The 25642-nt window shown below is 52.0% G+C and overlaps 2 protein-coding genes across 10 annotated transcripts in view; one reads left to right on the top strand and one right to left on the bottom strand.

Moving 5' to 3' along the window:
- Positions 1-7179, top strand: part of DHX8 (DEAH-box helicase 8) — a 28002-nt gene extending 20823 nt beyond the window's left edge. For both annotated transcript variants that reach the window (XM_036836261.1, XM_036836262.1), the window contains 6 exons: positions 1299-1454; positions 3829-3966; positions 4455-4583; positions 4762-4958; positions 5438-5617; positions 6476-7179. In XM_036836261.1, coding sequence (XP_036692156.1) covers positions 1299-1454; positions 3829-3966; positions 4455-4583; positions 4762-4958; positions 5438-5617; positions 6476-6695 — 1020 coding nt within the window. In that variant the 3' untranslated portion in view covers positions 6696-7179. The remainder of the gene's footprint in view (positions 1-1298; positions 1455-3828; positions 3967-4454; positions 4584-4761; positions 4959-5437; positions 5618-6475) is intronic.
- Positions 7180-10437: 3258 nt separating this feature from the next.
- Positions 10438-25426, bottom strand: ETV4 (ETS variant transcription factor 4). 8 transcript variants are annotated; one of them, XM_036836263.1, is made up of 13 exons: positions 25215-25426; positions 24562-24704; positions 24292-24385; positions 24023-24070; positions 16998-17051; positions 15695-15821; positions 14986-15147; positions 14464-14741; positions 12566-12640; positions 12337-12405; positions 12004-12176; positions 11632-11733; positions 10438-11299 (listed from the first exon to the last, which is right to left on the bottom strand). In XM_036836263.1, the coding sequence occupies exons 1-13, from the start codon at positions 25258-25260 to the stop codon at positions 11075-11077; spliced, it is 1596 nt and encodes a 531-aa protein (XP_036692158.1). In that variant the 5' UTR covers positions 25261-25426; the 3' UTR covers positions 10438-11074. The 8 variants fall into 8 exon arrangements, with proteins under 8 accessions (XP_036692158.1, XP_036692167.1, XP_036692160.1 ...); XM_036836265.1 differs by having other exon boundaries at positions 11075-11299; positions 24562-24672; XM_036836264.1 differs by having other exon boundaries at positions 11075-11299; positions 14986-15129.
- Between the last annotated feature and the right edge of the window lie 216 nt (positions 25427-25642).

Raw genomic sequence — 25642 nt, forward strand, 5'->3', positions numbered from 1 at the left:
TAAATCCTGATACTATTTATATGACAGATGGTTTTGTCAGAAAACGGCCCTCTTCAGATTGCTATTCACTGTTTCCTAGCAACCTAGGGCTAACCTACATTATTTTTTTTAATTTCAAAAATTAGCGCCCTTCTCCCATAAGTTCAGAAATAATATTACATTATTTTGGAAATTACCCATAGTCCTACTACCACCAATCACTGTCATCATTTTGATGTTTTTCTTGCCCATCTTCTTTCATGTTTGTTTCAGCTTGCAATTCTAGTAGTGTAGTAAGCATGCGGTTTTTAAGTATTTAATTTTCCTGATTATTAAGGTGATACATGTTCATTGTTGGATATTTCATAAAGAAAATAGAACTCATCTACAAGCCTACCATCAGAATTAGCCACAGTTAACATTTTAAGGTATTTTTTTTCTAGTTTTTTACTTCTGGTAGTTTGTATATTTGCATTAAGATTAAAAAATAAATAAATTAGTATTACATTGTTTGGCAACTTGCTTTTTCACCTCTGTGAGTGAACATTTCCTTCTGTCATTGAGCATCTCAAACCTAATTTTTAAAACAGCTGCAGACTCATTCACTGGTATGATTAACATTGTATTTATTCAGTTCACTTACATTTTTGGTCATCACTGTGGAGGGTGGGTTTTGTCATTTTGTTTTATGCTTTCTCATTTATGATGTGCCACACTATTTTGGTTTTTTTTAATATTTTTTATTTTATTTTATTTTTTATTATTTTTTTTGGCTGTGTTGGGTCTTTATTGCTGCGTGTGGGCTTTCTCTAGTTGCAGCGAGCGGGGGCTACTCTTCGTTGTGGTGTGTGGGCTTCTCATTGCGGTGGCTTCTCTTGTTGCAGAGCACAGGCTCTAGGCGCGTGGGCTCAGTAGTTGTGGCGCACGGGCTTAGTTGCTCCGCGGCATGTGGGATCTTCCCAGACCAGGGATTGAACCCGTGTCCCCTGCATTGGCAGGCGGATTCTTAACCATTGCACCACCAAGGAAGCCCCTGCCACACTATTTTGAAGGTAGATTTCTGTGATCTTTACCATATCTCTTCTATTCACGTGCTTGTATTTGGCCTCACTTGAACAAACTTTCCTGAAATGCTGAGTGTTGGAGAGGGGATGATAAGAGCGTTGGTAGGTAGTCTTGGAAATGACCCTAAAGGAAGTGAAATAACCCCATTTTAGGTTTTGCCTGTTGCTGAGTGCCCCTCTTTTAACAGATTTCCTGGGTAAAGCTGTTAAGCAATGTTTAACAGATATGTTACTTTTATATGCCCACTCCTCTAGGCTCAGGCAAAGCAACGCGCTGGCAGAGCTGGGAGAACAGGCCCAGGGAAGTGTTACAGGCTGTACACAGAACGTGCCTACCGGGATGAAATGCTGACCACCAACGTGCCGGAAATCCAGAGAACCAACTTAGCAAGCACAGTGCTCTCACTCAAGGTAGAAATCACTGTCTTGTTAGAATGCTTTGGTAGAACAATCCAATCCTATGGCCTTAGTAAATGAATCTCAGTTTTATGAACCTTGTTAAATACTTCAGTAACCTCATGGAACCAGTCCCTTTGAATGGAATGCAAACGGCTGTGATAACAGCCTCTCTGCTGCGGGGCTGGGGCTAAATTAGCATGTGTGCTGTGACATTTTTTTCTTGCCATCGTAACCAGCAGGGTATTTGGTTATAAAAGGTTTTAGTTGGGAGCATTTTCAAACAGGATATTAGAAAAAATCGAATCGGTGCCAAACTGTGGACAAACTCACTTCCCTCAACCCTTTTAACTTTCAGATCCAATTCTGTTCTTTTAGAACAGAAGCAAAACCCCCAATCCAAAAAGGGGAACTGTTAGTACAGATTTCAGCCTGGCCCCCTGGGGACTTGGTTTTCATTCTGAATCATTGCTCTTCCTCTCTCAGTCCCCTGTGAGGACCTTCATTGTCTTTTGGCAGGGGGAGCCGCATGAGTAATTTCCCAGATGATGGCACCCCCGCCCCCTGCCCCCGACACTGATGCCGCGCTGGAGCCCTGGCACTTCACTGATGCAGAGTGCTCTGCTGTAATTTATTATTCATTCCCTGTAAGAGAGGCTAAAACAGAGCTTCAGGAAAAAAAAACCTGCTCCAGTCTCTGGAGTGAGAACAGAGAGGCATCTGTGGCTCAAACTTCTGCTCCGAGCTGTGTGTCCTTGGCAAATTTATCTGCTCGGCCCTCTGCCCTCTATTCTCCTCTCAAAAGCGGGGGCTGTTAATAGTTTCTCCTGTGAACATAAAGGAGATAATGCAGGTAAAGGCACTTGGCACAGTGCTTACTGATTGCTTACATAATTCCTTGTAGTTCTTATACAATAAGAATTTATTGAACACCCGCTGTGTTTATGGTCACCATCACTTTATGAGAAAGAAACAGAAAGCTTACGTCCTGCCACATCTCCCTTTATACACACTTGGATAGTGCATCATTCAGTTGTTTCTTTTAGTCATCAAATTTGGTAACAAATGTATCGAATACCCACTCTGTGCCAGGCAGATTGCAGGTGGTTTTGTGTCCATGTGTCTCACCATTGTGAACTCTGAGAGCAGGGACCATATCTTAGTCACCTTTATATCCCTGCCACCTAACATGGTACAAGGCACTTCCTAGATGCACAGGAGAAATTATGTATGCAAGAGACAGGGCAAGCTGGTTGTTGTCTTTTTTTTTTTTAAATTATGATAAAATACACAATACGTTATCACTGTAATCTTTTTAAAATGTCTAGTTCAGTGGCATTAAGTACATTCACAGTGTTGTGCAGCCATCACCACTGTCCATTTCCAGAACTTTTTGATCATCCCAAATCGAAACTCTGTACCCATTTAACTAAACTATCCCTTTTCCCCTCCCTTCTGCCCCTGGTAACCATTATTCTACTTTCTGTGTCCATGAATCTGCCTATTCTAGGTACCTCAGATAAATGGAATCATAAAATATTTCTCCTTTTGATCTGGCTTATTTTACCTAGTATGATGTTTTCAAGGTTCATCATGTTGTAGCATGTGTTAAAATTTCATTTTTAAGGGTGAATAATATTCCATTGTATGTATATACAGTGTTTTGTTTATCCATTCATCTACTGATGGACATTTGGCTGGTTTCTACCTTTTAGCTATTGTGAGTAATGCTGCTGTGAACTTAACGTACAAGTATTTGTCTGAGTCCCTGCTTTCAGTTCTTTTGGGTATATATCTAGAAGTGGAGTTCCTGGATCATTTCGTAATTCTGTGTTTAAGTTATTGGTGATTCACCAAATTGTTTTCCTCAGCAGCTGCACCATTTTACATTCCCACCAGCAACATATGAGGATTCCTGTTTCTCCATATCTTGCCAACACTTGTTATTTTCTTTCTTTTTTTTTTTCTTTCTTAAATTATAGCTATAGCCATCCTAGTGGGTATGAAGTGGTATCTCATTGTGGTTTTGATTTGCATTTCCCTAATTACTAGTTATATTGAGCATCTCTTCATGTGCTTTTTGGCCATTTTTATATCTTCTTTGGAGAAATGTCTACCTTTGCCCATTTTTAAATTGTTATCTTTTTGTCGTTAAGCTGTACATGCTGTCATTCTGAGAGAGTGTTTTGTAAAGTTTCCCGAGAAAGTATATGCTTTCTATCAGTCTTGAGTCTTGTGTGGCGCATTCCTGGAGACTCCTGCTAATCCTGCTAGTGGCTTCCTAATTGCAGTCGAAGATGTAAGAGAGAAGGTGACAAGTAGTCTCCCTCCATGTTAACACTGGTGAGGCTGACCCTCCCATCACACACATTCTTCTCTTCTGTTCTAGGCCATGGGCATCAATGACCTGCTGTCCTTTGACTTTATGGATGCCCCGCCAATGGAAACCTTGATCACAGCCATGGAGCAGCTATACACGTTGGGGGCCCTGGACGACGAGGGCCTACTTACTCGCCTGGGCCGCAGGGTAAGGGACAGAACCTAACTTCTGGTGCTTTGGGGAAGGTTCCCTGGCTAACCTTCCATACTCTATTCTGTTTAAAAGGTTAAACTCTGAGGCCCTGGATAAGCTTTGAGTAGAATTCTACATGCCTGTTTTTAACCTGGATTTTCCACTATCACTTAAAACTCTTTCTTCTTTACAGAAAAAGAAATTCTATTCAGTTAATCTTACCTCATGATATATTATTGAGTCTAGCCTTAATTTGAAAAGATGTCTGCAAAATTCCCACCTGCCCCAACGGTAGTTATATTCTTGGTCACATACATTTTGTTGGGTTTATTTGGGAAATTTAAAAAAAAAAAAATTCTTCTCATAGAGCCAGGCATCCCACACCATCGTGCTTAGGTAAACCTCCTGCGGTCTGTTACCCACTCTGACCAGTGTTTTTACACTGGCAACCCCAGATGGGTCTTCCCCAGGGATGCAATTGTAGTTTCTTCTTCTCCCTCTAGATGGCAGAGTTCCCTCTGGAGCCAATGCTGTGCAAAATGCTGATCATGTCTGTGCATCTAGGCTGCAGTGAGGAAATGCTGACCATTGTGTCCATGCTGTCTGTGCAGAACGTCTTCTACAGGCCCAAGGTAGGGAGTTCAGGCCCACATTCAGACAGGGGTCAGGTGAAGTTGGGTGACATCAGCCTGTTGCCACCACAGTGCTTAATGTGGACACTTGATGGGGCCGCAGAGGGCTCCCCAGCACTGCTGGATGTTCAGTTAGTAGCTGTTGGGTGGAAAATGATCCTCTCCGCACTGCTTGCAGGATAAACAAGCCCTTGCAGATCAGAAGAAGGCCAAATTCCACCAGACCGAAGGGGACCACCTCACCCTGCTGGCCGTGTACAACTCCTGGAAGAACAATAAGTTCTCCAACCCGTGGTGCTATGAGAACTTTATCCAGGCTCGTTCTCTGCGCCGGGCCCAGGACATTCGCAAGCAGATGTTGGGCATAATGGACAGGTAACACCCGGTGACTTCTCATGTTCAAGTTGAACCTCCTTGAATGCCGTGTCTGTTTGTCTCTGTACGAACCTGTGAAGCTGTAGGCACCTGTACTCCTGCTCCTCACATAACTCTTTTCCTCCAGCTTTTCTGTCTTTGTTGTACTCCTCCCCAGGTAAGGATGCGGCTGAGAATCACTTCAGAAAGTTCCTAAGAGGGAGATGATAACATTAGTTGTTGAAAATGCTCTTTGTTTACAAGCGTCTGCAACATTATTAGTTGGGTTGAATTACAGCCTAAGCAAAGTGTCTGGCTCTTATGGCATCCACCTTGCCCGCTGTGTAGAGCTGCCCCTGGAAGGGCTGGAAGCAGGGTCCTGGTGCCAACTCTGGGGACCCCAAGAAGGGTGTGTTGGGTACCATCATTCCAGAAGATAGAACCTCTGAAAGCAGAATAGTCTCACATCTTTGTCCTCTCTTGATTTATTTTCCTGCTAGACACAAGCTGGATGTGGTCTCCTGTGGTAAGTCCACAGTCCGAGTGCAGAAGGCCATCTGCAGTGGATTCTTCCGGAACGCTGCCAAGAAAGACCCACAGGAGGGTTACCGGACGCTGATCGACCAGCAGGTGGTCTACATCCATCCTTCCAGTGCTCTCTTCAACAGACAGCCCGAATGGTAGGTGGGCAGAGAGAACTTGTGGATCTACTGGCCCTTTGTGTTTGTATCCTCACCCACCCCCAGCACTTCCTGTTCTAATATTGCTCATATTTCTAGAGAAGCAGGAGCCTGAATTAGACACAATATCAGGCCCTTTTTATTTATTATTTATTTATTTATTTTTAGTTTTATTTTTTTGGCCGCGCTGTGCGGCATGCGGGATCTTAGTTCCCTGACCAGGGATCGAACCCGCACCCCCTGCAATGGAAGTGCAGAGTCATAACCGCTGGACCACCAGGGAAATCCCGAGGCCCTTTTTAGAGAAATAAAATCATGGGGGTAAGAGCTAGGAAGGATCTTAGAGATTATCTAGTGAGGTGGTTAAAAAAAAATTGTTTTTTCAAGTAGTATTTAAAAAAAAATTGGAATCTTACCCACCCTAACATAAAACCAATTAAAAACCACTGTGCCACCATGGTGGTACAAGAGGGCTGGAGATGTAGGGCCTTGCCTGCTTGGCTTTCCCCATCCCCTTGTGGCAGCCTCTGAGGTCCTCTTCAGGGCCCTAGAGTTCTATGGATACAGCCCAGAAAACCACCCATTTCACAGAGCAGGAAACCGAGGTCCAGAGAAGAGATGTGTTTGGCTTTGTGTCACTTAAATCGTTGGAACTGGCAGTTTTCTGTGGTTAGAGGTGTGCGGGCTCCTCAGTATTGGGGTGTGGCTGTCATAAACAGAGACTGCAGTCTCCTCAGGGGTCAGGCAGGAGAGGTAAGAGGGTCAAATGCAAGCTCAGCTGAGGCCCACCAGGGACCAGGGTGCCGTGGAGCCGGGCCTGTATCGGAGGCTTGAGCCCTCTCTCTGTCCCCCCCTCAGGGTGGTGTACCACGAGCTGGTGCTGACCACGAAGGAGTACATGCGTGAGGTCACCACCATTGACCCCCGGTGGCTTGTGGAGTTTGCTCCAGCCTTCTTCAAGGTCTCTGACCCGACCAAGCTAAGCAAGCAGAAGAAGCAGCAACGACTTGAACCCTTGTACAACCGCTATGAGGAACCCAACGCCTGGCGAATATCCCGAGCCTTCCGGCGGCGCTGAAAGGCAAGAGTCTGTTTGTCTCTTCTGCAGCAGTGGGCCAGGGCTTGGCCTCGCTCTTACTGATGAAAAGCTGATCCTGAGGATACAGCTGTCCAGTGACTGACTATCTTAACTGGGCATTTCCTAAACTTGTCTCTCATTTCTTCCCTGGTGGTAAAATAGAAACAGGGATTTACACCTGGTTTGATCAGAGCCTCCAAGCCCCACCAAGGCACTCAGCTAGGGCTCACAGCCAACATGGGAGTACACTGCATCATCTCCAAGAAAGGAGAAACTTCTGCAGCCCTCGGATGGGAAAGGGGAGTCATGAGCGTATGGTACCTGGACTCAGTGAGGGCCCTGATGCCCTAGCTGGTACTCTGGAGGAGGGAGCCACAAAGCTCACTGAAAGTGTTGCCCCTCCCCCGCCCCCTTCCCGCCCCTGTCCAGCCCCTGTACTTTTGCTTAACCTCCTGCAAATATTTATTTTCATAAGGAAACAAAATTGGTTTTCTGTGGCTGTTTCTTTTAGCTGAAAGGTTAGTGTTGGCCTGGGCTGAGGGTGGGGAGGGTTAGTATCTGTGGTTTCAGTGGAGAGTCTCCTGAAACCAGAGCCCGGGGTCTCTTTGGGCTAGGAGGTGACGCACAGCCAGACCTCCAGTCTTATCTCTCAGCACCGGCGCTGGTCCGGCTCTGCGTGGACCGCCCCGTGATTCACCACATCCACTGCACAGGCGCTCCACTTTGGGCGCCTGAGTGGTTACAGATGCCGCGTATTGAATATAGAAGGCTCTCCCTGGCTCCCTTTCCCGCCCGCCATGCTCACAACATGCAGCGTGTCCTATTTCCTTTTGAAACATGTAAGTAATGACACAACTTTCAGTTTATTTTGGTTTTATTTTTATCCTCCTGAGGTCTTTGACAAAGGGTTTTTTGGTCAAAGCCTCCCTTCCTCCACCCCCAAACTGAAAATCAACAGAACACCTCTCAGAGCCTGTTTGTGCTGCCCAGGATCTGTGCTCCTGGCCTCATGCTTGGTGGTTTTCTTCTAGCATTTGGCTGGGGAATGGCCACCTCCAAGTGCCCCTCTCACATTTCCTGAGAAGCCTCTGGGCTTGGACTTGGAAGAACATCAGGCAGATGCTGCTGGGCCAGGCTGTGGAACTTCTGGAAAGTTGGTCTTGTAGAGAAGCCCCCGGGGGTTTGGGGACATCCTATGTTATGGCCCGCACTGCTTCCTACCTCCTCACGCCAGTAAGTAATGATGTAAATACTAGAACTACTGTACAATGGTACGCTGGACACTAAAAGAGACCATATGCCGTATTAGGATATAAAGGAATGTGGGCTGTCATTGAGCAACAAACCAACCACCCTAAAGACACAATTCAGAAACAACCCAGCAGAATCTGCTGACTGTAGGTCCCTGCCCCTTTATTGAGCTGAGTGAGCTCCTACGATTCTGAGTGTGCCTCTCAGGAAGCCCAGGCCAGCAGTTAAGGGCAGGGGATCTTTACGTGCTAACCTTTAAGGTCTTATGGGGAGAGATAGTGCAGGGACGGACCAAGAAAGTGAAGTGGAAGCAGGGGCTGGGTACCCAGCTCCCCAGTCTTAATTCCAGCCCAGGTCTCTCCAGTTTAGGAACAAAAACTCTGGGCTTGGCAGCCCGCCTGTCCCAGCTGGGTGACCAGCACTGACGGCATTCGCACCTCTGAAGTCATCGCCCCCAAGGAAGGAGGTTTGGGTTTTAAGCTGAAGTTGAAAAGGGGATGTTTAACAGGCCAAGGGTGAGAGACAGCAGGCTGGTCATCTTTCTGGGTTAGGTGAGCAAAAAGGACCCCAGCTCCGTGGGTGTTCCTTGAACATCTCCCCGAAGAGCTGGGGTCATGTCTCTGCTGTGACAACATGGCTGGGGTCTGACCTTCTGACTGTCCATCAGGAAACAGCATGTAGGCAGTATTGCTGAGCCTGCCCAGAGGGAGAAGGGGGCTCCCGACCAGATTGGGAAGGAGGACTCGCCTGCTGCTCCTACACAGTGGGGCCCCTGTTTCTCTTCCTTGAACCAATATTTCCCGAGATTGAGTGACAGCCCAGGAGAGGATGTGGGTCTCATGCAGGGAGCTGAAACCTTCTCGTTGTTAAAAGTATGCTGTTTACCCCACCCCTGTGGGAGCCTAGCTCAGGAGTTTCCTGCCCCTGCACATGTGCTGAGTCTTGTACTTGTCTGTGTGTCGGGGGACCATCCCCACGGGCCACATGTCAGCTCTCCTGCTGGGTCACGTGCCTTGGTCCAGGGTTCACCTTCATCCATTCTGGAGCACGATTTGGTTTTGGCTGTCTCTCCTTCAGCCAGAGAATTCTCTCCAGTGTTCGTGGTTGCAGTCTGGTAGCTGTCTCCTCTCGGAGCAGTGCCCTCCAAGTGTAAGGATTTGAGCAAGAGTTGTGAGGAGTGTCTCGTTACCGCGCATTTCAGAGGGCAGAGGTCACGTGTCTCAGCCTGTGGAGACCTTTCCAGGACACTGCTTCTCACCTAAATCCCTGTCTCTCCTCATGTGCACCTACTGGGGACCTCAGAGTTTCCACTTGACTTTACATCTCTTCCCACCATGATAGCCTGGCTTTCATGTACAATTAAATCATATATTTTTTAAAACTTCTTAAAATTTTCTGTCTCTTGCTCTAAATTATGAAAGTCAGCACATTATGTTTTCTGTTTCTGGGGAAGAAAATAACATTGCTTTTTATTTGTGGGTAGGGTTTGAGTGGCATCCCTTTCTGCCATCTTGGCGTAAGTACTGGGCAGGGGCTGAGGGTGAAGCGTTAACGGGGTTGGGCCGGCCCTGCCTCAGCGCAGCTGTGGTTCCCTGCAGTTCTGATGTACCTGGATGGAGAGCACCCGTCTTCACCTGAGCCTGGCTCCTAGGAAGCTGCTTACACAGCGGCTGGGTCTAGAACTGCCCATCCTGCTCTTCCCTTAGGCACAGCCACCCCGTTGTCATATCTACTGTTACACTTCCTCTCTAGGTGTCACTTTTTCAGCCTGGCCTTCCCCTGAACCCCAAAAACTCGGCTCAGTGTTCTGGTTTCCCCCAGGAGAATCCATGCTGTTTCCCCTTGCCTTTTCCTGTGAAGGTCTGGCCTGTTGTTCCTCCACTGGCCAGGACCCAGGGCTCGGGGCTGCTCCAGCCTCCCTCACCCTCCTGTACCCTGGGTGCCTTTCTTCTCTCCCTGCTCTTCAGATCCTTTCCATACAAACTCTGTCCTCACCTTCAGCAAAAACAGCAACCTGGAGCCACGGCAGGAGGGGACACACAGTTGGGGTACACATGGGTAGCGTGATCATGGGAGCAACTGTGATCACAGAAACCACAGGCCAAACTCTGCCTGAAGAAGCCCCAGGAGGCCCTTAAAGCTCTACTAGGCTCCCGCTTCCCTCAACCTGGACAGGGAGATGGCTGCAGGTGGCCAACGGGCACTAGGCCAGATTACAAAGTACCCTTTGTCCATTACTTCGGACAATCCTCCCACGATATTCCTGGGAGGGGGAAAGAGCAGGTATCACTGAGCCCATTTTCCAGAGGAAAAAGAGGTCAATTGTTTTTTCCTAAACCCATAAGGGAAGTTAAGTGTCAGGGCCAGGCCCCAAACTCTGGTCATGTGCCCCTAAGGCCAGAGCTCTTTCCAACCCCAGGTCCTTCTCCCATGGCAGCAAAGAGGACAAAGGAGAACTCACAGGAGTCGCAGGGGCCTTTATTAGGGTCTGGCAGATGTAGTGGAGATGGAGGTGAAATCCCAGGCCTGGGCCTAGGAAAAGGCAGCGGAGAGGCAGAGAGCCCTGGGAGCAGAGCCCAGCCGTCCCTCCTCCACCTGGCAAGCCCTCCCCCATCCCAGGTTCCTCACTCCAGCCTCCCCCTGACTCTAGGAACAAAGAGCACCAAGAAGTGCCAAGTAGGACCCTCGAGGGCCACAGCTTGGAGCGGAGTGCAGGATCCAGGCTGCTGTCTCCCCGGCACGGGAGATCAGGGGAGCTCAGTGTCTCCCTCTCCACCAGGATGAAGTGGGGAAGCTCCTTCTCTGTCCCCCAGAACAGAACAAACTCTTGTTCTCTGTGATGGGAGAGAGGGAGTGGGGCTTGGCCTCTAAGCAGGACCTAGGAAGAGGCCAGAGGTGGAGCCCCCGGGGGAGTTTCCGAGACGCCACCTTCACACTTGCAGTGTCTCCACTCTCCCTTCCCATCAACTCTGGGGAGCAGCTCAGAGTTGGGCTGGAGTGACTGACGGGCAGAGGGGATCTGCTCCAAAGACATCTGTGGGTTTCAGAGTGGGAGTTTCCCTGACACCAAATTCATCTCTATGTACACAGGGCAGCACCCCCGGCAGTAGGGGAGCGGCTGCTAGGGGCTAGTAAGAGTAGCCACCCTTGGGGCCAAAGGGCTGGGCGGGGCCAGCCAGCTCTGGGAGGTAGGCGGGGCTCTCGTCCAAGTGGGACAAAGGGACTGTGTCCTCCTCACTGACGGGCCGGTCAAACTCAGCCTTGAGAGTTGGACGCTGATTGTCCGGGAAGGCCAGAGAGAAGAGGGCCTCGGGCTCGCACACAAACTTATACACGTAACGCTCACCAGCCACCTGTGGGAAGAGAGGGCTGGGTCAGTGTGGGGGTGGGGAGAGCAGCCCTCCTCCAGGCCCAGGCAGGTGCCCGGGGCACATTTCTCCTCCAGCTGGTTCTTCTAAGAAGCTCCTGTTCTCTAGTCTCAACCTCTCCATGCTTTAGGCTTTTCCGTTACTATTTATATGTATCACTGTTTGGGAGAGGGAAATCTTGGGATTGTCCACAGTTCGACTTCTCTGACTGGTTCGTTGTCTGCTCCTTCAAACTTGCGGAGAATGCTCTCCTGCCCCCATCACCTTCCCACATCCACTGCCCCCCACCCCCTTTTCCTGGACCCTTAACCCCTGACCTTCTGCATGATGCCTTTCTCGTAGTAGTATCGGAGTGAGCGGCTCAGTTTGTCGTAATTCATGGCTGGCCGGTTCTTCTGGATGCCCCAGAGCCTGGCGACCTGGGGACAGGAGACACAGTTTGGGGATGGCGATGGCAGCTCAGCGGAGGAAATATGGGGCGCAGGTCAGAAAGAGTACTTGAGATTCTTGGTGCAAATGCTCAGCTGGCCCTGCAGCTAAGCACCAGCCCACAGACCCTGGTTTGGCAGGAATTCAGGTTAAATAAAGCAACGGTGCTGGTGAAGGCACGTGCCACCAGTTCCCAGGTCCTCTCATCTCCAGGCCCCAAAGTCGTTGGGAGGAGAGGTGGGGACATCGGAGAGGCCCACCTCCTCAGGCTCAATTAGTTTGAACTCCATCCCCCGGCCGGTCCAGGCAATGAAGTGGGCATTTGTTGGATCATCCAGCAGGGCCACCAGAAACTGCCACAGCTGCAAGGCACCCCGGCGCTGGTAGGGCGGTCCCTCTCTGAAGGCTCCCACCCCTTCCTGCTTGATGTCTCCTGGGGAACACGGGAAACAGGAGGTGGAGGGCTTGTGCCTTCTGGTCCCCCAAGCAACCTGGTCCCCTCTCCCCAGGGGTCTCTCCAGGCCCTTTGTCATGAACTGCGATGTGATGCCTGGGGGACACAGTCAGAGGGCATGAACAGTCACTTCTCTGACCTTCAAATTTCTCAGGGACGACGCAGACATCATCTGGGAATGGTCGCAGAGGTTTCTCATAGCCATAGCCTTGAGGAGGAAGTTGCAGGGATCACTCAGATCTGGGGGTTCACTGATATGAGACCCCAGAGAGTCCAGAGGGACTCCTGGCCAGGAGCCCCTCCCCCAAGGCACGACTCCCTCCTCCAAACTTGGAGGGCTTGGCAGGGGAGGGAGGAGGCTGCCTTACCCATGGTCCCGTCACCTGGAGAGGGCCCGGAGAAACCCTCTGCGTGAAGGTACATTGAAGCATACCCAGGGACATCTGGGGGGGGAGAAAGAAAAAAGGGAGACGTTATAGGCGGCTGGGGTAGGGGCGGCAGTCCTGCACACAGTCAAGAACTTCTTCTGCCAGCCTGCTTTCCGGTTCTTTTCCCAGAGGCCTGCCTACCACCAAATCCTAGGGGAAGTTCCCCCAGAGGGAGTGAGAAGCCGGAAGCCCTCAACTTGAGGGCGGGGCCAGGGGGCCTGGATGGCAGCAGCTGGGGCTGGGCAAAGCTGCTCCACAAGGCCCAGGATTCCAGGGAGCAGCTGTTTCCTGTGAGTTTAGGGGGAGGAGGAGGGTAGAGATGAACCTCCGGGGAAAGGGTTCAGTGTCCCAGCCTAAGATTCCCTTGGAATGGGCTGACGTCCGGTCAGCAGGGCAGGTTCCAGCCCAGTGCGGGTATGAGGGAGGGAGGGAGAGAGGGAGGAAGGGAGTGGGGGTGGGGCGGGGGGGAGAGAGAGAACACGCATGCATCTATTTGTGGAAGAGGCAGTGGGCACACGGGGCTGTGTGTTTTCAGGTCTGACAGCACAGTCCACTCTATTTCATTCCATTCCACGGAACTGACACCTCCCCACCCCACCTGGAGGCGGCCCTGGTGCAAAGCCAGCCCTTCAAGTGCCAGCCCCTTCCTGCCCTACCCCCACCACTCCCACCTATGAATGAGATGGTGAAACCCGACACCTCCGGGAGGAGGCGGGAGGGTGGGCTCATTCATGCCTCCATTTTGTGAATGGAATTCCTGACTCCATTCAGAGGAAGCTGAAGGGGGGAGGGGCAGGAGTTCAAGGGCATGTAACACGATCTCCTCCGGTCTACATCCTTTGAAGGTCAGCGGCAAGAGCTTCTCCCTCCTCCTTCCTCCATCTCACTGCCCGGCACGGCTCAGCCTTAGGGCCCGGGCTTGAGGAGAGGTGTTCCCTTCTGGTTCTTGCTGGGGCAGCCTGAAGGATTTGGGGCTCATCCCCCTGCCCCTAAAAGACGGGGCACCAGGAAAAGGGAAATTCAAAAGCTCTGGCCAGCTCTGAGCCTACCCTAATGTCTGAATTTATTTTTTCTAATGCAAGTTTGCAGATAAACTCAAATTTGGAGCTGGTAGCAATGTAACAGGAGACAAGGTTTTCTGGGCCTTTCCTGGGCGCTTGGGGTTTTGAGCTGAAGCTGTTTATGAACACAGCAGCTGAGTGCAACTCACTCCTGTCAACAGCCAGGTGGAACTAGAATTTAAAGCAGTCCCTACTTCCGGTCTGGCCAGGATGGCGGGTCCTTACAACCTGGAGGCTCGGAACAGGATGTGGAAACCACATGTGAACCCTGCCTTCCAGCTGGGAACTGTGAACCTGGCTAGTTTCAAGTTCATGTTTCTCCTCATTCAAATCCCTTTGTATTTTTAAGCTTCTGTGGGGACAGGGACCAATGACACGTCCTATTCATCTTTGTGTCCTCCAACTGCACACACTCATGCTCCTGGCACAGTACTTAAATCTCAGTAGGTAATTAAACCCCCAAGCACCTGCTAAATAGAAATAGGAAGAAATGCCTTAACTTTCCTATCAAGTCACAAGCTACCTGAGGGCAAGGACCTGCACATCTCACTTATCTCTTATCTGAATATAAGTTTGCTGATTGAAAAGTGACAGTTCTTCTGAATCTATGAAAAGAAGTGGTAGGTGGGTGGGTTGAATGTATGAACTGGTAAATGGACAGGAAGGTAAAAAAAACTTGTGGGGAGACATTCTGGGTTTAACGGAACTGATCACATGCCACCCGACCCAGCAATCCCACCAAAACCCCTCCATCCCCTTCCCGGGAGCATCTCTTACCTGAGTCGTAGGAGAAGTCCATCTGCTCCTGTTTGATCACTACCCCCGCCCCTGGGTACCTGTGCCCATTGACTCCACCCTGGCCCACTGCCGGCTGGCCGGGCTGGCCGGCCTGTTCATACAGGGGATCAAGGTATTCCTGCTTGAAGCTCTGCTGGGGGTAGGGTGGGCAGGGTTCCGACAGCTGGTGTTGGTAGGGGGCTGGGAGAGGTTCCCGGCCCCCTCCCTGAGAGGGTGTGAAGGAGTGGCAGATATCCAGGGGCTGCTGGAAGACAGAGCTGGATGTGGTTGGATGGAGAAGGAAGAGAAGAGAATATTAAACGAAGCCCTCCTTGTGCCTGCCGCTCCCAGAGCTTACAGAGTGGGCTCCAGTGGGGGGGGGGGGTGGGGGGGGATGGGAGGGGGGGATGTCAATATCCCTTCCTCCCTACCTCCCCCCATGCCAGGTCTCTTAAGGGCAGCGAAGAACACTCAGGGATTGAGAAAAAAACTGGTGAGACCTGGTTCTCCTTGTCACCTTACCTATGGTCCCCGAGGTACCCATGGCCAGGGTGGGGCTGGGAGGTGCCAGAGGATCTCAGGAAACTCCGTTGTTCTGCCCGGGGAAAGGGTTGCAGGGGCGACTGTCCGGGGGCACCAGGGGCGGGGGACTTGATGGCGATTTGTCTAGGGGGGTCATAGGCACTGGAGGTGAGGGGGAGACAGGGGTGAGGGGGCAGAGAAGCTGGGCGAGCATCTTTGAACGCTTCACTCCCTGGGAAGTCAGGTCACAGGGATTATGGGAGAAGAGTAGAGGGTGCCGGGAAAGGAACAGCATGAGCCAGACTCAGCCCCAAATGAACTTTTCTTTCTCCTTTCTTAATCCTGAAGCTGGGTGTAATCTTTAGAACACCTCTCCCCAGCCCAGAGCAGCTGGGCTGGGTCAGACAGCAGCTTCTCCAGTGGAAACACTCTGCCCCAGTCTTAACACACATCCCTTGAACCCCCTGCTGCATTTTTCATCCTAACTACTCAGGAAATCCTGAGCTATATTACTCCATTACAGGAGCTAGGAAATCCTGAGCTATATTACTCCATTACAGGAGCTAGGAAATCCTGAGCTATATTACTCCATTACCGGAGCTCGGAAATCCTTTCTGTCGTCTAACCTGCGTCTCAACTGCTGCCATTGATCACAGGTGCCCACCCCACCCTCCATCCAACCCTTCCCCAGGGCGGGGCTGGGGCTCACCTGGAATAAAGGCACTGCTTGCCATGGTGGTAGGAGAGGGACGGCTTCCTGCTGCAGGGCAGGGCCCGCTCTGTGCGGGGACTCTGGGGTTCCTTCTTGATCCTGGTCGTGGGGCTGTGGAAAGCTACTGTGGGGGTCGGGAGAGGCAGAGCAAGGCCAGAGAGTGTCACAGGAGAGGCAGGAAGAGCTGCGGACACTTTCTGCTCTTTAAGGATCAGCTGGGTGCCAGGACAGCCTCACCCCCCTTCTCTGGATCTCCGTCGTCAGACACTTCTAAGAACAGTTTGGCTATTTACATTATGTGTAGTTTTATACCTCAGGCTAATGTCCAATATGAACCAAAGAAACTGTCTGAAGTTCAACATTTAATGCAATCCCCCCACACCCCAAACACCTTTCTAGGAGTGAGGCCCTCCAACCAAAGGCCTGTGGTTTTCCTGACTGCCCAGGAAAATTCCAAGGGAGAAAAATGTTTTCTTATTTGGGGCTATGAAGAATCTTTCTTTTTCTGGTTAAGGTTGGATATTAGCCCACTTGCCTGTCAGCTGACTAGCATCATACACATGCTCCTAATTATCTGAGAAGAACATTGGCCTTTCCTGTGGCCCCTGCTGGGTTCGCCAACTCCAGCCACCAGGCTGAGCGGCAGAGTTGGTTCCAAGGCAGTGAATGTGAGAGAGTCAAAACCTGCAATTGACTGTTCTGTTGTCGATCATTTGTGCCCTGTTTCATTTCATTGAAGATAGTTGAGAGCAAAGTATCTGACATTAAAGCAGGGTTTCTCAACAGTAGCACTAGTGACATTTGGGCCAGATAATTCCTTGTCATGGGGGCTATCCTGAGCATTGTAGGATGTTAGCGGCATCCCTGGCCTCTACCCACTAGATGCCAATAGCACCCCACCCTCAGTTGTGACAACCCCAAATGTCAACTGACATTGCCACGTGTCTCCTGGGGGGCAAAATCGCCCCCAGTTGCATGAAAGTAACTTAGAATGGTAGAACTGGACCCTGCTGCACTGGTCCAAGCCCCTCGTTTCAGAAATAAGGAAATGGAGGATCACAGAGATGAAGTGTCTGCTCCAAGGTCACACAGCTAGGATGGGCAAGCCCCGATTTGAAGGAAGGTCTTCATCTCCCAGTTATTGCTTGGTCTTTGAGTCCAAACCCAAGAATGGGGAGCCCTGCCCTTCACCCTCTTCTAGAGGACAGAACAAGTTGATCTTTTGTGATTCTCTCTCCCTATGACTCATTTCCTGCCCTCCCCTACTCCCCATTCCCTCTGCCCAGGGCCCCCTACTCACAGTTTTCTGAATGGAAATCAGGAACAAACTGCTCATCACTGTCTGGTACCTGAGCTGCAGAGAGAGGCCAGAGGTGAGGCTGGGGTGGGGGCCCTGGATGGCAGCCCCTGGCAGACACCATTATTGCAGCCCTGCAGATTAGCACCAGCCCGAAGCGGGGAAACAGCTTTCCTAGGACTGAAGGCAACTCCACCCCAGGTCCTAGCGACCTCCATCTCTGGGCTCCATTAACACCCTGGAGGGAAGGCTGCAAGTTCTCAGAACCCGTCTGAGCAGATTCCAGAGTTTTGTCCTAGGTGCTTTGTCTTTTTTCCCTCCACTTTTATGAGTGAAGACAGCCCTGCCCCTCTGAGTTTACAAAGCTCCCTCAAAGCTCCCAGCAGAGTCACATCTGGGGTAGGCAGGTACTATAAAGAGTGAGATTCTGTGGACTTAGAATCACATGGGAAGATTCTGAATCTGGGCTGGACCCAGGAATCTGCCTTTTATAGAACCTCCCGGGTGAAAGGTAGAAATCTAGAGCCTGGGAAAGGAGATGGAATGGAAGAAAGAGAATGGTTCAAGAGAGGTGATAAGAGGAAGACAATGGGAGAGGAGGCTGGGGACACTGGCAGGTCATGGTGCCTTATCCCTTTGATGTGCAAGTAGGAGAGAGAGAAGGGCTTGCCAAGCTTGGAGCTCTGAGGAGCACTCCCAGGGTGCCAGCGTGGGTCGAGTTGGGTTTGGGGATTAGGCAGGAAAACTAAAATAGAACAAGAGCTCATCCATGGCCTCCAGACTGGATATCCGGGCTTTGATTTCTAGTTCTTATCCTGGCCTCACTAACCCCTTCAGGTGCGATACAGCTGAGCACCTCTCCTGACCCCAGAGTCTTTGCCCACTTTTTGCCCCTCTCTCAAGAATAAGTAGATCACAGCAGGAAGGGGAAGGGTAGACACCGAGAGGGACTTCCTATCAGTCTGGGAAGAGAGTGGCTTGAAGATGAAGCAATGGAACCCATGGAGAGGGGTCTTTTGTCCCCTGGAGACTGCTCTCAGATTGGACAATAGGAAAACTCATGGATAAAATGACTGGAGAGTTGAGAATGGCTGGTAAGGGTGAGGGATATGAGGAGATGGCTGGAGATCACCGCCACTCATTCTAGTCTATACAGGACACGCTCCAGTCTCTATGGCTACCCTCCTGGGCCAAGGCTCCATCATTTCTTCCTTGGATTTCAGCCACGACATGTTATCAGAACTCCCAACAGCTACTCTCCCCAAAACTGTCAGAGGGATCTTTTTACAACAGAAATCCGATCACTTCTCTCCCTTGCTTAAAGCATGAACCCCAAACTCTTGCTCTTGGCCTCTGTGGCGCCCAAGTTTCTGGCTCTTGCTTACCTCTCTCACCTGCCTCTCCTTGCCTGCTACTCTCCAGAGCTCTGGTCTCCTTTTGGGTCCTCAAACTTGACCAGCTTGAACCCTCTTCCCCACATCTTGGCCTGTTTTTTTCTGGCCTTTGAAGTGTTAGCTCACTTTGCTATCTCAGAGGCCTTCTCTGACCACCCAAACCAAAGTGGTCCCTCCTGGCTCTCGATCGCATCCCTGTTTTATTTTTTCCCTAGCACATATGACTACCTGAACTTATTAATTTACGCACATGTAATTTATGTGTAATTTATTGTCCATCTCCGCTACCAGAAAGTTAACCTTGCTGAGGGCAGGGGCTTTGTCTGTCTTATTTGTCTGACTCCCCAGCACCCCTCAAACAAAGTCTCGTTCAGAAGAGACACTCAATGCATTATTTGTCAACTATATGAATAAACTACAATGACTCCTTGTCCTCAGGCCGGTGAGAGCCAGCAACATGGGCCTGGGAGCAAGAACTAAAGAGATCCTAACCAACCAGCCCTTCCCTCCCCTTTAGGGCTCCCCCTCTCCACCACCAGGTAACATTAGAGGCAGGTCCCCTGAAAAGCACATCTCACAAGGGATGCTTTAGGCTGTGATCAATTGCTTGGCAAGTGGATTCTTCACCAACTTACTTTAAATATCAGAGGTATCAAGTGCTTTAAAATACACATTTATGCGGGGGGGGGGGGAGGGATAAATTGAGAGCATGGGATTAACAGATGTACACTACCATATATAAAATAAACAAGGATTTATGGTATAGCACAGGGAACTATATTCAATATCTTGTAATAAACTATAATGGAAAGGAATAAAAAAAGAATATAGGTATACACATACATACATGTATAACCAAATCACTTTGCTGCACACCTGAAACTAACACAATATTGTAAATCAACTATACTTCAATAAAAAAATAAATAAAATAAAATAAAATATACGTTTGTAGGTAGGTGACTTCCTGACAGAGGGAACCCAATGGCTGAGGGGTTTAAGAATCAGGAACCACTAGCAGCTGAAGAACTTATGAAAGAAAAGTAAGCATAGGACAATCCTAAAGTGATCAAATAGATCACTAGGGCATGAAATCCCATGGCAAAAACAAATAAACCAAAAAACCACACAGCACATATTTTCAGGAGCGCAACTAGGGCACAAAGGCAACCATTCCCAAACTGGGCCCAATCGAGAATCCCGGGGCATTGTTAACAACAGATTCCCCTTCCCCTCCTCCGGGGAGCCACATTCCATAGGCCCGGGGTGGGGGCCAGGCATCTGTATTTTAACACACGCCCCTGGTAGCTCTTAAGAATAGGCAGGTTTGGAAAACTGGATAAAGGGAAGGGTGCAAAACCTGCTCAGCTACCCAGGGGTGCAAGGCCCAAGCCCATCCCTGCTGTGCCCTCTGGCCCACCCACAGACAAGACCCCCAGGGTGGCAGGATGGGGGTGATAAGGGCAAGATGGACAATATTTCCCTTCCTGCTACCTGGGCAAGGAGGGTTCCAAGGGTGGGGGAGGTGCAGAACACGGGGGAGGCTGACACACACAGGTCTGCCTCTGGGGCTACATTAACTGCCAGCTTCCACTGAGGTAATGGGCTGGGGGCGTCTCCTGCTGGCGGCACAGACCAGGTCACGTGATGCCAGAGAGCCCTGGGGTCATCTTGTCTTTCCTCTTGCCTCAGGCCTGAAGGTTTGACCAGAACCCCTAGTTCCCCCAGCAGTCCCAGAGGAGGCCCCCCCCCCCCGCCCCGCAGCACACTGACCACACCTCAAAAGAGGTGGCGCCATCTTCATCCCAGGGCCATGAGAAATCAGCCAAGGCAAGAAGGGGCTGTGGTGGGAACCCCAGTCCCTGCCTGGCCCCTCCCCAGAACACCGGCTTCTCCCAAAGGGGCGGGACAGGGCTTCAGTTGCACAGAGACTGTCAAGGATGGGAATAGGAACAGTAACATGGAGCCTCTCATTCCTGGAGAGCAGGAGAATTTCTAATTACTGTGTTTGGTCTTGAGTGTCAGCCACTCTGTATTTGTTGACCTGGCTGAGCTTTGGCTGCCAAGCCAGTGTGCCAGGGTCTGCCCCCAACTCCATCCTGGCACTAAGGTGGAGTTTATCTGCCTGGGGACATGGCACATGATTAGGGAGGGGACGGAAAACGTGCCAAGCCAGCATGATGCCCAGAAAGAGAGAATTTTAGGGAACATCCCTCCAATGGGGGGGGGGGTCAGTAGAAGAGAAGGGGCTTAGGGGCTTCCCAAGCTGGGCTCCAGGAGAACTGGGAGGTGAAAATCACCAAGTAGCTAAGCCCACCCCAGGCAAACCACCCGCCTATACGATATATGCCCCATCACCTTCTCTCCCTCCTAGGGTGCAATCACAGGGTGAAGGGGTCTCTCAAGGAGCCCCAGGGGGAAGGGGGTCCATTCCCCGGAGCTTCTGCTCCATTGTGTCACCACTGGCCTCATCTCTCACCCTTACCCCGCCCCCACCCTGGCAGTGTCCTGGAAGGAACCAGTTCTCTATCTACGGAGGGGACATTTGTCCCCAAGAGCCTTCTGGAAGGGGAGGAGACAGAAAGATGTAGAAGGAGGCATTGTAGCTAGGAAAGACTGGGGGAGGGGATTAACCCCATATCGCCCCACAGACAGGCTGAAGCACCAGCGTGCACACACGCAGATTCACACACACCCTGATGCTTTTTACTTCACGGCAGCACACGGATGAAACACATCCTCCATGCATACCCTTCCCACACAGGTTCTCTTTTTGGACTTAAAAATACGATGAGGGAAAACCAAGGGGCAAGGGGGCTGAAGACCTTGGAGGAAGATTTGGGAGCAATGATTCTTATGACAAGGCGAGCACAGACCACCCCTTTGAGAATCTCATAAAAGCTATGGATCATTCTCTTCCTAGAAAAATTCACATTCCTTTGTGTATGGTGTACCCCCAATAATTTTATACACATATCAGAGGGCACAAGGACCCCTGCAACCTATCCACCGAGCTTTTGGGAATCCACCGACCCCGTTATGGACCCCCGCCTCATACAAAGGACATACATGACCCAGAGTCAATGTTCCTTACCACCAAAGAGACCAACGTCATTGTCTCTGAGGGTTCCTGAGGGCTCCCGACAAGCCCAGAAAGGAACCCTCGTCCAGAAGCGGCACATCTTTAACCACAGCCAGACACAGCTTGGGCTCAGCCTGTCTGAGCCTGGGTTTCCCTGCAGTAGCCTGATTCTTTCTCTAGCAGCTCAGCAGATCCCAGGCACCCCGAAAACAGACACACCTTTTTAGCCTCACTTCACCCCCACCCTCTCCATCTAGAAAACCTCCAACCCAAAGATGTCTGAGCTGCCTCTACAGAGCCCCACTCCCCCTCCCCTTCAATGTTGCATGGACACCAGACGCCGCACCCAGAACCGCCTCCGCCAGAATCCAGCCTGGTGTTCCCCCGAATTCTTCACAGCCTCTTCCACACTTCAAGGACCCACTGCGTCTCTCCACATTGGGGCTTTAGGGGGAAATCAAGCTGAGGGAGGTTGGGCTCTGGCCTCCAGTCCCACGCGCCCCACCACTGGCAAGTTTCCAAAGGAGCTAGTCCCTCCCTGCCACCCCAAAACTCCCTCTGGGCTGCAGGGGTCACTGACCTGGTGGGAAGAGGCAGGAGAGGAGGCTGGGGTGGTGCTGGGATGGTGCAGGGGGACAGGGCCCTGGCAGCTGCATCTGTCTCCGCAGAGAGAGTGAGAAGGAGCGATCGGCCTCAGCATCCCCCCCTCACGCCTGGCCATCCATCGCCAGCTGGGAACCTGAGCTGCTCCCTCAGAAGGAAGGAGAGGGAACCAAGGAGATCCCAGCGGCCCCCCCCCCACCTCCGTCTTGCGATCCCCACCCCCACCTCCCCACCCACTGGATTTAAATGTACAGGGACTTCCAGGGCAGCAGCAGGAAGCACACACACTGGCTGTCACACTGACACATGCAGATAGACACAAGTACAATTTCTAGACCCCCACCGCCAAGGGGTGGGGCTTCCAAGGTTGAGAGCAGATGAGAACGTTTTCCTCCCCTTCCCATTCCAAACCCAGCTGCTTCCAAAATGCCACCCTCTGAGCCTACCCCTAGGTCACAGCCCTGGGAGCTGCCCACCTGGGGAGCCTAGGGACCCTCAGCTGACAGACGAGGAGCCTGGCAAGCCAGACAGAAATCAGGCTTTGGGAAAGGAAGTCTTTGAGAGACGGTGGAAACCGACACCGCTGCGTTCTTCAGCTCCAGCCCAGCTCCGGAACCTCGAGCGGAGGATGGGAGGACTGGGCATAGCTCTGCATGTAACTCGCAGCTGGGCACACAGGGCTTGCAGAATCGGGGAAGACAAGATGTGCACAATTTCCCCCAGAACCCCCAGATCCCTCCAGCACCCACGAGGCCGTTCAGCCTCGAATTCCACAAAATGTCATGAGTGCCTGCTCTATGCTAAACAGTCAGTCTGTTAGCGTACGTATTTTGGGGACACCACAGTCGTCAAGACAGATCTAGTCTCACCTAGTCAGGGGTCATTCTCTTCTACCCCAAGGTTTTAAAGATGGCTCTAGAGGAGCTGGGTTTGAGTTTAAAAAAATCGTCAAAGATACCCAGTTGGAGGGAAGGGGAGATCCCAAAGAAGAGAAAAGCCCTCAAGAAGGGGTTCCTAGTGCTGTAGTTTCTTGGTTTTCAGTGTTACACTGAAGGGACCCTCAGATGGGGGTGTTAACCCCTCCCTCTCAGAGACTGTCTAAACACCATAAGCCTCCTACCTGCAGCCCCACCGGCGACACCCTCAGGCCCCACCCAAACACACCAAGGAATCCAACCAGGAGACCCCCCCCCCCCCAGAACACACCTCGCTACCCAGAGGAGCCCTCGCTATTGACCCCACCCCAGCCAGCTCAGAGCGCACCCCACCCCCGCCCCCAGCAAACTGGAGGGGCAATTTGCCTGGGGAGGGAGGTAGTCAGGAGGGAAGGAGGAGGGAGGATCAGTTGCCATTAGAATTACAATCAAGGCTGTTTGAGGGAGAAGCCCTGGGCTGCTTTGCCAAAGTGCGGCAAAAAAGAATTATTTAAACTTTTGCTGTTCTTTTGGCTCAAACAGTAAATTGTTTGGCGCTGCGGGCTGGGAAGAAGAGAAACCAAGGGTGTAACAATTAATGTTTTGGCAATTCCAGAAGGCAAGTAACAAATGAATCTCTCCTTCTCCTCCTCCAGTTTCTTAAACTCCCCACTCCTGCAACACCCCAACCTACACCTCGGCCTGGCGGCTGGTGCCAAACAAACTTTGCAAATGAAAATTTCAACCAGGAAAACGGGCCTGGGGCCAAGTTCCATTCAAATAGGCAAATACCCCACACAATGGTCTGATTCATCCGCAGGCCTAGTTACACAAGCCTGGCTCAGGGCAGAGAAAATAAATATCAATATAAGTATCCACGCTGGGAGCTGGAAAGAGTGGAGAGGCAGGGGACTTGGGGAAGGGGCCTTGGAGAGGCCCTGGAGGCCGAGGAGAGAGGAAGCGGGCTAGGCTGGAATAGTAGGGGTAGAGAGCATTCCCCACCCCAATAATAGTAAAGGTCACAAAACCACTCACCTTCAGCAAGCCACGTCTCCTGGAAGTGACTTAGATCCTGGAATAGATCTGAGGGGTGAATAATGGAATTGGAGAAGGTGAGCTGGAGGTGCTGGTGAGAGAGCGGGAGCCCTAGCGAGCCGGATGACCTCCCCCTTGGGGGTACTGGCAGATAATGACCAGAGTCCCTTGGAGGGCGAGTCTTTTTGGGAAAAGGGCGGGGGCTCCAGAGTCAGCCCTCGGGGTGTGTGAGGTGGGGAGGGTAGCGGTTTTTCTCTCTGTCTCTTTACCTTCGGAGTCGGGGGGCGGCAGGGAGCCCGGGTCCATGAGCTTCCCCTGCGGGACCATCAGCGCTTCGCGCAAGCTCCCATTTCCGGGAGATTTCTGCGGAGAAGGGGAAGAATGCCCCCGAGTCACCCTGAGGCCGCCTGGTCTGGGGGGCGGGGCTGGGGTCTCGGGGTGACTCAGGGGCGGGCAGCCCTGAACCCCGTTGGGGCCGCTGGGTGGGTAGGGGCGGGGTGCAGGGAGGGGGCGGGCGTGGAGGCCGGCGCGGCGCTCACGCTGCAGAAGGTGTAGGGCACTTGCTGGTCCAAGTATCCGCCTTTCATCCTCCGCTCCATCCGGCCGCTCCCTCCGGCCACACGGCCCGGGCCCCGCGCGGGGGCAGAGACCTGGGGGCGGGGGGGCTGCGTTCGCACACCGTCTGGGGGAAGGCAGCGAGGTGGGGGTGGGGAAGGGTGACCGGGAGGGGCAGTCGCGAGGCTCTGGGTCCGACGGCAAAACTTCTCCGACTCACTTAGGCGATGGGGAGGTTTCCGCCCGCCGAGCTTAGCGCCGCCACCACTCCCCTCCCGCCAAAGGAGGTCCCACCTGCTCCTGGGAGCCGGGCTCGCCGTTTCGGCTGCTTTCTGCAGCCCTGCTTTGCCCAGGCTCAGTTACATAAGACGTGTGTGTGTGTGTGTGTGTGTGTGTGTGTGTGTGTGTGTGTCTGTGTGTTCGCTCGCGCGCGCGTGTGCGCTGGCGCGCGGAGGAGCAGGCGAGGAGCGCACCATTCGCACACCCACAACTCTGGCGCCCCCTCCAACCCTGAATCCCAGCGTCTCCCACCCCCTGCCCTGGAATCTGCGGAGGCGGCGGTGAGAGTGTGGTGCGTGTTGGAGGCGAGGCTGGGAATCGCAGACATTCTCCCTCCCTCTCCCTCCCGCAGCCTCACCTGAGGCCCGGGCGTCTGTGCTGGAGCAGCGGGGGGTCCCGAGCATACCCCGGGACCCCACTGAGGGCCGCGGGGCTAGGCCGGAGCGAGGCGGCCCCGGCCCCGGGTCCCCCGCGCACCGGCTTGTTTTCCGGGCGCCGCCGACAGTTGTGAGCCCGGGGGAGCCGCTGATTGGTGCATTTCCTTCGCCTCGGCCTCGGCTCTCTCTCCCCCCACCCCTTTCCCTTTGTTTCATTGACTTTTGTGAATGAAACCCCAGGGCCGGGCTCGCCCGCCAATCCCGAGACTCGCCCGGCCGAGCCGGAGGGGCGGAGTTTCCCAGCCGCGGGGGCCAATCAGAACGCATGGGCTGGCTCCCGGCTTCATTCACCTCTTGGGCTCCCATTCATAAAAAAATAAACTCCTCGCGGCCGGAGTTCATTCATAAA

Source organism: Balaenoptera musculus, chromosome 20 (assembly GCF_009873245.2).
Source record: "Balaenoptera musculus isolate JJ_BM4_2016_0621 chromosome 20, mBalMus1.pri.v3, whole genome shotgun sequence".
NCBI lineage: Eukaryota > Metazoa > Chordata > Mammalia > Artiodactyla > Balaenopteridae > Balaenoptera > Balaenoptera musculus.

Coding starts and splice junctions, on each gene's coding strand:
- ETV4 (XM_036836263.1), bottom strand. CDS start 25,260: ATGCTCGGGACCCCCCGCTGCTCCAGCACAGACGCCCGGGCCTCAG. Junction 14,742..14,985: donor GGGTACCTCGGGGACCATAG/GTAAGGTGACAA, acceptor AACCACATCCAG/CTCTGTCTTCCAGCAGCCCC. Junction 12,641..14,463: donor GGACTTCTCCTACGACTCAG/GTAAGAGATGCT, acceptor CTCCCCCCCCAG/ATGTCCCTGGGTATGCTTCA.